The sequence below is a fragment of the Anolis carolinensis genome, chromosome 1 (genome assembly GCF_035594765.1).
Source record: "Anolis carolinensis isolate JA03-04 chromosome 1, rAnoCar3.1.pri, whole genome shotgun sequence".
NCBI classification, from domain to species: Eukaryota; Metazoa; Chordata; class Lepidosauria; order Squamata; family Dactyloidae; genus Anolis; species Anolis carolinensis.
The window spans coordinates 25,528,658-25,538,559 of NC_085841.1; the positions used below are offsets into that span (position 1 = coordinate 25,528,658).

Consider the following 9,902-nt stretch of genomic DNA (forward strand, 5'->3'; position numbering starts at 1 on the left):
GTTCAGGTTGAGCAAGCTGCCTTAATGATGACACTTATTCTTTTCTGGGAGCTTTGGGGTTCAGCTGACATTCTGTAAATGTCAGGAGCCACATGTCCTCCATTAGAGAGCTGTTGTTTGCTTGGAGAGTTGTTGAGTTCAAATTCACTTTAAGCTTAGGTTGGGAGGGTATGCAAAGTTGCCCATTCCTAGCAGACTAGATGTGGGCAGCCAGATGGCAGATTTAGCAGACATCACAGCCAGATGGTTACAGTCTTTCCTGCAATTATTAAATATTTAATCACTGGTGCTAAACTTTGCACCTACACATTGCATTTACACATGCAATATTCTAGACATTTTATGGAAATTATATTTGCACATAGTGACCACTTCCTCTCTTTTGTTTTTGGATGAAGATCGCCTCCAGGTGAGCCGTGCACATGTTTCACAGTGTTGAGTGTATGCTTTATTTCTAATGATTTAAAATGGTCATATCCAGCATTTAGAAAATATAGGCTGGTGCATAGTAGCTGTATGGAACATCGAGCTAAAGGATCCCCAAAATGCTACTCTCAAAGGTGTGTGTGTTTTTTTAAAAATACACCTAGGGTCATTTCACACTGGAGGTTTCCGATGATGTAGTTCATAAAGTAGATTTGACTTGCTCACTGTGATTAAAACATAATTTTGATGTCATTAATTGTAATGCATTTAAATTAACAAATACTGTATATGTAAATTTTAAATTATAGTAATATGTTTCCACTTTATCTACTATGGCTTTATCCTGTGGAATACTAGAGTTTGTGAGGCACTAGACTGCTCTGGATACGATTCCTAATATGCCCAACTTTAAATCCCCCATATCCAATACAATGGAACTATGCCTGTTAAAGAAGAAGATAACTTCATATTCCATTAATGTATCAAAACCATCCTCCTTAACTTCCACAAATTTAGCCAACCCAAGGATGGATGTGCAGTGGGGATGAATATTTCCTTTATTTGTCTGAAATCATCCAGCATGTATCCTTAGAAGATAACTTTTTATGCTAGCACCCAATTACTAAACAATAATGTGCTCATATGGGGAAAGTGTGAAGATGGTCCTATTCTGTTTCAGGCCGTGGTTCCCCATATATTGGTGGACCTCAGCTTCCATTGTCACCAGCCAATAGCCAGGAACTCCTCAAACATGTGCTTTTCCTGCATATCAGGGGGTTGGACTAGATGGCCCGTGTGGTCTCTTCCAACTCTATTATTCTATGATCCTATGTAGTCCAACAGCATCTAGGGCACCAGGCTGGAAACTATAATTTAGATACCAAACCTTAGGACATATTCATTCTATGAACTGGCACGGGCTTTAAGATCTAACTGGGAGGCCCTTCTCTTGGTTCCACCTCTGTCTCAAGTGCGGATGGTGGGGACGAGAGGGAGGACCTTCTCGGTGGTGGCCCCCCAACTTTGTAATGCCCTCTTGAGGGAGATCAGGCTAGCCCCCACTCTCCAAACCCTCCACACACAATTAAAGACCTGGCTTTTCCGACAAGCCTTCGACAATGTTTAGATTCTTTAATAATACATCTGAGGACCCTTAGATTCTTTATTAAGCACTTTACAATTCTGAGATCGAATGCTACTGTTTTACCTACAGCAATTGCTGTATTTTATTGTTTTACCAGGGGGTACTGTGAATTTATGATGTTATGTTGACTGTTTATTGTCTGTGTTTTGTTTTGCACTTGTTGTATTTGCATGTTACACCTTGAGTGATCTGTGAGCTGCCCCGAGTCCTTCTGGGAGATGGTGGTGGGATATAAATATATTATTATTATTATTATTATTATTATTATTATTATTATTATTATTATTATTATTATTATTAGCATTGTGCAACTTGCCAATAATAAGTGAGAGTTATCAGTTCATGAACATTTTCACTTGTCTGCCTGTCTCACTCACAACTCCCCAGAAAGGCAATCCAGCTACAGTTTGGTGCCAGAACCTGTGCTCTAAATGCAAAAGGTCCTGGATTTAATCACCAGAATAGCCAGGAGCTATGCTGTCTGGAGGTTTTTGGTGCTGTAGTTGATAAAGTAGCTTTCACTCGCCCACTATGAATAATACGTAATCATAATTTTGTCAATTAATTTTAATGTGATTAATTGTAATGCAGTTAAAATAATGTAAATATATGTAACTTTAAAAATGGTCATTGGTGAATAATACTGGAGGGATTTCCAGAATGTGGTGTCTTTCATCTCAGAATTTTATAATCTTTGTTACATTACTAATTACCAATCTGATAGGAATTTTAAAACTAGCATTTCCAGATGACCATTAAATATCTCCTTTCCTACAAGGTCCTACACATTGAGTAAACTTCCTTGTCTCACAGACAGCTGTGCTGTATTTTAACAACACATTTCCCAAATATCTTTTATTTCAAAACATTTTCTATTGGGTAATTATATCTATGCAACTTCATTGAATCATCGAGTTAGAAAAGACAACGAAGGCCACTCAGTCCAACCTCTTGCCATGTAGGAACACCCAATCAAAGCTTCACCCTGTATTAACTTTCTCTACAACAGGAACATCACACAAACTTACCTTTGAGATCGCCATTTCCATCCTTGTTGGTGTCTTTAAATGACCGAGGATAGATCTGGTAGATGGGGCCAGCTTGCCACCAGCCAAGGCATTTGGGGGACATGACAATGATTGCAATGGTAGCTGCCACAAGCACCAGGGAAGCAGCAATGATCAACCAAAAAAGTATTTCTCTGGTAACTCGGTAGCGTGCCTGAGTTGAAAACTGAAGCAGGACTTCTTTGGGCATCCCAGCATAAGGCCGTAGAGTTAATTCTTGCATAGTTCCTAAACTCACACCAACAGCACACTGTTTTGGCGAGGCTTCAAGGCTGTTGGCACCTGCTTCCATTTCCTCCACCTCCATCTCGTCGCTCTGGATGAACCCATTGTTCTCCACACCTTCCTTCTTGTTCATCTCAAGGGAGATCCGCTTGCTTTCTTGGTCAACCATTTCCACTCCGTTCTCCCTTATCCCTCTTAGATGACTTGCTGAGGCTGGGAGGAGGAGGGAAGAAAACCTTCACTCGCTGAAATACCTTCGGTTAGTGTCATTACTCTCTGGTTTAAAAATAAACCCGACGGACCAGTCCAAAGTCTGGGTAAGGCTAAGAGCATCAAGTGCTCCAACCCCTTTGAACAAAAGAGTTTTTCCTCACAAAGTGCCAGACTTTTGCAAGAGAACAAAGGTTCTACTCATTCCAAGAACACTTCAAAAAAAAGGCATGGCACTTCAGGTAAAGCAATTGAATAGGACTGCTTCCTGCCCAGTCCTTTTTGTCAGGACATAAATGGCTTTTAACGCTTTCAGGCAAGGCAACCAGTGTTATATCTACGTATTAGTTTTATTGTATCTATAGGGCTAACTTCAGACAGTGCCACTAGGACACTGTGTCTTTATTCTTACTATGGCTATTAAGCCATGTAGTGCCACAGATGCCATCTTATCTCATGTGCAGTTTAATATCTATATGAAATCACTGAGAGTCCTCAGTTTAGATGCTCTCAGTAAGCTGATGACCCTCCACTTTATTTCTCCTTGTTGGCAGAGTCTACTGGAGTTGCACAAGGGCTGAATCCATACCTAGATGCTGTAATGTGATGAATGAGGGCCAATAAACCAAATCTGAATTCCAATAAGATGGGTGCTCTGTGGATTAGAAGTTCTCTGGTCAGGTAATTGGATAAATGGCCTTTGTTGGATGGGTTAGGTCCTGTAGAGAACAGCTATGTAGCTTGGGAGTATTCCTAGATTCATCTCTGTCACTGGAGGCCAGGTGTACTATGGAGTCCGTTTCAACTAGTCCATTTCAACTAGTCTATGGCCTTTCTTGGTCAGGGATAACCCAACTTCAGTAGCAGATGCGCTGTTAACTTCCTGAAATAACTAGTGCAATGCATTCTCCTATGGGACCATTTTTGAGGATGATAGAAGCCTGTAGCTACAGTAATGCAAAATGCAGCAGTTGTAAGATTGCAGCCTCTTCTGGAAACCACACGATGCTGGTTTTAAAAGGTTGGACTCACCGGCCAAACAAACAGGGTCAATATTCAAGGCCCCCATGATGACATTTAATCTCTAAATGGAGTACCTCTCTATGGATTAAAGTCTGCTGGATCAATATACTGTGTAAGGACATGAGACAGAGACTTCTCTGCTGCGGCACCTCAGTTATGGAAGGTCCTCCTTTTGGAGGGCTATCTTGTGTCTACAGCTATAATACCAAAAAACAAAAACAAACAAAAATGGCTTTTGTTAAAGAATGTGGGGGCTAGTTATTTTATCCAGGTTTACACGCTCATGCCTTTAAATCGTTTACTTTTGTTGTATATTGTCTGACATGCTTTTGCATTGTTGAACTTATCTGTTACTGTTTAATTTTTTAATTTTGGTACTGCTTTATAATTTAAGTTCAAAATGGTTATACTGTATACCATACACAGTGTAGGATAGAAATATTTTAATGGAGAATAAATAAAACAAATAGTACATCCATTGATTGCCCAGGGGTCTTAAAATACGGGAGTCTAGGGTGGCCACTTAACATGTCCCAATGACCAGATTACTTATTGGCATCTCTGGTTTTTCAAAGTTTGCCACAGAAGAAAAAAATACATTGTTCCCTCCTCAAAAAACAAAACAAAACAAAAAAATAAGGGGGGTGAGAGAATGTTAAAGAGAATTAAAGGAGATTTGCATAAAATGTGTATATGCTATATCTGAGATATAACTTTAAGTTTAAACAATAAATCTTATTTAAACAGAAAAGTAATATTCTCACCATGGTACAGGAGTCACTGTGAACACCTAACCTATCCAGCTCTTCAACCTGTAGTCAAGGAGCCCCTGGTGGTGCAATGGGTTAAACCCTTGTGCAGGCAGGACTGCTGACCTAAAGGTCGGCGGTTTGAATCCAGTGAGTGGGTGAGCTCTCATGTGTCAGCTCCAACTTCCCATGTGGGGACATGAGAAAAGCCTCCCACAGGATGGTAACACATCAAACATCCGGGCGTCCCTTGGGCAACATCCTTGCAGACAGCTAATTCTCTCCCTCCAGAAGTGATTTGCAGTTTCTCAAGTTGCTCCTGACATGGAAAAAAAACCCTGCAGTCCAGGTGAAAACCCATAGTGTTAGGTAAATTCAACTGCTCTTGCTGCTTGACTCCTTTCTCGTGGATCTTTTTGTTTAAAATGGACTGCTTTCAAAGCGAACTTGTATTCAAGTAAACGTTTACATTTGTGTTGGAAATGTCTAAGTTGCATGTATATTAAATCCAAATCTGTTATTTCTAGAGTTTTATTTTTCTAAGAGATAACCTACTGGCCTAGAAAAACTGCACACTTTGCTAGGAAAGAGATGAAACGCCTACTGGGATGGAAGAAATCTTTAAGGCAGGGGTGGCCAAAGTGTGGCCTGCAGCCCATATATGGGCTCCTCTAGGCCACATTTTCACCTCCCATCAAAAATATTTTCATTCCCCCCTCCCCCCCCCCCAGACGTGCATTCGAGGTGCTGTATAGAGAATGTCCACCATGTTTGGGGATCACTAGACCTCGAGGATTCAAAACAACGTCTCGCTCCCACCACTGTCACAGGCACAGTTGGTGGGGACGAGGGAAAGGGCCTTCTTGATGGTGGCTCCCCGGCCCAGGAAGTGAGCAAAAGGGAAATTCTCTCCTGAAAGTTACCATGAGGAAGAGGGGGCTCTACTGACACTTTCTTACCAAGCCTTGTTTCCAGAAGAAGCCACTTTTTTCAAAATCCAGTTATCACAGGGTCAGAAAATGAGGTGAAATCCTCTGAAGAGGGGCACAGGCAGAAAAACAAGCACCACGAGGGTATTAACCGTTCCCTATGCTATCAAGAACTCTGTGTGTGTGCATGTGTGTGTATGGCTGGAGTTACACTAAAAATGTACCTGTTCTGACTTACATACAAATTCAACTTAAAGACAAACCTACAAAACATATCTTGTTCAAAACTTGTGTACTGCCTGCATTTCCATTATTCTAAGACCTTCCTGGATCAAATTAGTCCCAGAAGAGGGCCTTTTTTGAAACCAAAACATGGAGAAAATGCCACAATTGCTTGCCACCCGGGCGCAAATTCTATGTATGTATTGTAGCAGCAGCCCCTCGATGTCTCCCTAGCGGGTTAAGCAGTCCTCAACCTTCCAAATTTACTTTCAGGGAAGGATTATAGTTCTGTAACAGGTTGCATTTTTGGTACTAGGAGTTGCATGCAACCTCTGGCATCTCCACCTCAAAAGGATGAAGCAGCAGATACCATACCAGTCTGATACCAATCAGATAGACAATGGTGAGCTAGCTAGGGAAATTGTCCGAACTCAGATAAGCAAGATTCTCATATTTTAGTTTACAATGTATTTCCCCGTATGCCCATTTGCTGCTCCTCTCCTTGCATGTAGGAAGCCAGCACACCAGGAAGAGGGCAAGGTTGATCCATTTCCTTTGGTTGTGCTATTATATTATTATATGCAGGGAGGTTTTTTTGGGGGGGGACGGGGGGGGGGGGGAGAGACCTTCAATAACACTCCTTTGCAGAACTATGAAGAATTTGAGAATCTTGTGTGGCATCATGTTGTAATGGAATCTTCCAGGGCTCTATTGTGTTTAATACTCAGACCATGCAAACAGTTGCTGATGTCCTTGAATGCTTTGATTTATTACATCGTTTATGGGTAGAATTAAAGATCGCATCACCTGCCAGTAAAATGGCTGTTCATATCACCTGAGAGCAATGTTTACATATTTGAAAGAATGACATATTGAAGACAACATTAACTTGTTTTCCTGCTCCTGAGACTAGGGACATGAAACAATAGATTTAAATTACAGGAAAATATTTAACTTGTACATTACTGCACTTCCTAAAGAAAAGAGCTGTTCAGCAGTGGAATATGCTGCCTTGGAATAGAATCTCCTCTTGAGGCTTTTAAGAAAAGACTTGATGGTCATCTGTTGGGGGTTTTGTGTATTCCTGTATGGCAGAATGGGATTGGACTGAATGGCGCTTGTGGTCTTTTCCAAGTCAACGGTTCTATCTTACCACTTCACCTCCCTGAAAATTCCTCACCCTTGATTCACTGGGAAATTAAAACCAATAAACGAAGGTTCTATTTCTGTGCATACATCTCTTGAGAAGTGGATATAAGGCCTGTTCAATATTTGCAACTGAGCATTTGTTGTTATTGTTTTAATTACTGTCACATGATTTCATAGAATCATAGAATCATAGAGTTGGAAGAGACCTTGTGGGCCATCCAGTCCAACCCCCTGCCAAGCAGCAGGAAAATCACATTAAAAGTACCCACGACAGATAGCCATCCAGCCTCTGCTTAAAAGCCTCCAAAGAAGGAGCTTCCACCACACTCCAGGGCAGAGTTCCACTGCCAAACGGCTCTCTTTCACAGTGAGGAAGTTCTTCCTGATGTTCAGGTGGAATCTCCTTTCCTGTAGTTTGAAGCCATTGTTCCATGTCCTAGTCTCCAGGGCAGCAAAAAAACAAGCTTGCTTCCTCCTCCCTATGACTTCCCCTCACATATTTATACATGGCCATCATGCCTCTTCTCAGCATTCCCTTCTGCAGGTTAAACATGCTCAGCTCTTTAAGCCGCTCCTCATAGGGCTTGTTCTCCAGACCCTTGATCATTTTAGTCACACTACTCTGGACACATTCCAGCTTGTTGACATCTCCTTTCAATTGCGGTGCCCAGAACTGGACACAGTATTCCAGGTGTGGTCTGACCAAGGCAGAATAGAGGGGGAGCATGACTTCCCTGGATCTAGACACTATGCTCCTATTTATGTAGGCTAAAATCCCATTCACTCTTTTAGCTGCCACATCACATTGTTGGCCCATGTTTGACTTGTTGTCCACGAGGTCTCCAAGATCTTTTTCATACGTACTGCTGTCGAGCCAGGCGTCCCCTATCTGTATCTTTGCATTTAATTTTTTCTGCCTAAGTGGAGTATCCTGCATCTGTCCCTGTTGAATTTCATTTTGTTAGTTTTGGCCCATCTCTCTAATCTGTTAAGATCATTTTGAATTCTGCTCTTGTCTTCTGGAATATTGGCTATCCCAATATGCAAAAGGACTCCACTTGAACCTTTGGTGTGGCTGGTGAAAAGGACTGGCAAGTTAGTGATGGAAAATGTCTCAGCCCATGACATAGACAGAAAATAGAGTTTGTGTGGTCATCTAGATATTGCTGGATTGCAGCTTCTAGCATGCCTTGCCTTTGACTATGTAGTCCATAGGGCTGCTGTGAGTTACAGCTCAATGATAGCTGGGAGGGATGTATGATTCTCTCTCCTAACCTAGAGTAAGACCGTGTCCTACATCCAATTGAATTCAATGGCATTTACTACTGAACCAAGATCATTGCATCTTTCTGCTATACAGATTAATTACTGGCGTTCAAATACTGTTACAGCATGTGTGAAAAGCTTGGGTGTTACTCAATCCAAGTCAAACTTTTGCTTGGTCGTAACCTCCAAAGGTCATCCTTGGTTAGGTTTCTTTTTTTCTGAATTACATATTTAAAATCTTTCTAGTTGTTCCAGGCCAAGGTGTAACTACTTCATGTTTCTCAACTCCCTCAACACTCAAGGGTTTTTCTGCCGATTTCCCTCATGTAACTCCCATCTCCACTCTCTCTTTCTGCTGGAGGCTTCCTACCTTGCCCCATTAATACAGTACTTTCTGCACCAGCTGCACCTTCTGAGGCTGACTTTTCAGAATCAAGGGCCCAGCACTTAATAAGACTGGCTGGTAAGAGAGCAATTCTGTAGAGGACTACAGGAAATTTCAGAAATGGGAAGTATCCCACTGCCTCTTAACATTGAGGTGGGTGTTTTAAAATTTATAGCCAGTGCTGAGGGATGCTGGGAATGACGGGCCAGCTTCACTTGCCCACCCCTACAATTTACTGCAAGCACATACACAGAACATACACTCGCAGTCAAACTATTTGTACATCCTCTTTGCGTTTGTTTTCCTTCTGCTTTGCCAATCCTTTCTGACCTTCGATTCAGGACCATTCCCTTTGTCCAATCTCCGTTGTTAGGATGCCTGGTTTGCTTTAGCTTACCTTTCTACAGCCAGCAAGTTGTAGTAGGTAGCATTACCAAAGGTGGGCTTTGGAAATTCTTGCTCATAGAGCTGTGTGTCCCCTGCCCAGCCATAATTTGTCATGATCATAAATGTGAATGCATGCATAGCTTCAGGCCATCTGTTGACTTATGGTGACCCAATGAGTTTCATAGCTTTCTTTAGGTAACAAATAATCAGAAGTGGTTTGCCATTGCCTTGCTTTCAAAGGTACCCTACAGTACCTATGATTCCTTGGCAGTCCCTCAGCAGCCCTGTTCTTCCCAAGTTGCCAAAAGCAGACAGAATATAGAGGGCTGGTGTTACAGGAAAAATATAGGATCAGGAAGAACTCCGTATAACCCCTTGAACTGAAAGGCAAGATGTAACATATAACCTGGAGAATGGTCACCATTATGTATCTAACATGGAGTACTCAATGCAACAGGAAGGTATTGGCAAACTTTGGAGGATCTCAAGCTTTGCAGAAGTACAAACCTGGCAGGGCTAGAGGTAAAAAAAGACCCATGGGCACACAGAAAGGTAGAACCAACCAACTTGTAGTTCATAACGAGAAGCTGTTTTGCAGTATTCCCAGGGACAAAAGCTCCGTGCTCAGAAGACCTATTCACATGTTTACATTTTAAACAAATTATAAATCAAGGCATGGGCTATCTTTGAGGCTAACATTTGATTTTTCAGCTAGGTCCC

At 41.7% G+C, this 9,902-nt stretch overlaps 1 protein-coding gene across 1 annotated transcript in view; it reads right to left on the reverse strand.

Moving 5' to 3' along the window:
* slc3a1 (solute carrier family 3 member 1) overlaps positions 1–4,853 on the reverse strand; it is a 28,852-nt gene extending 23,999 nt beyond the window's left edge. The window contains exon 1 of the mRNA XM_008115722.3: positions 2,599–4,853. Within this exon, the coding sequence (XP_008113929.1) occupies positions 2,599–3,031 (433 nt within the window). The 5' untranslated portion in view covers positions 3,032–4,853. The remainder of the gene's footprint in view (positions 1–2,598) is intronic.
* Positions 4,854–9,902: the final 5,049 nt, after the last annotated feature.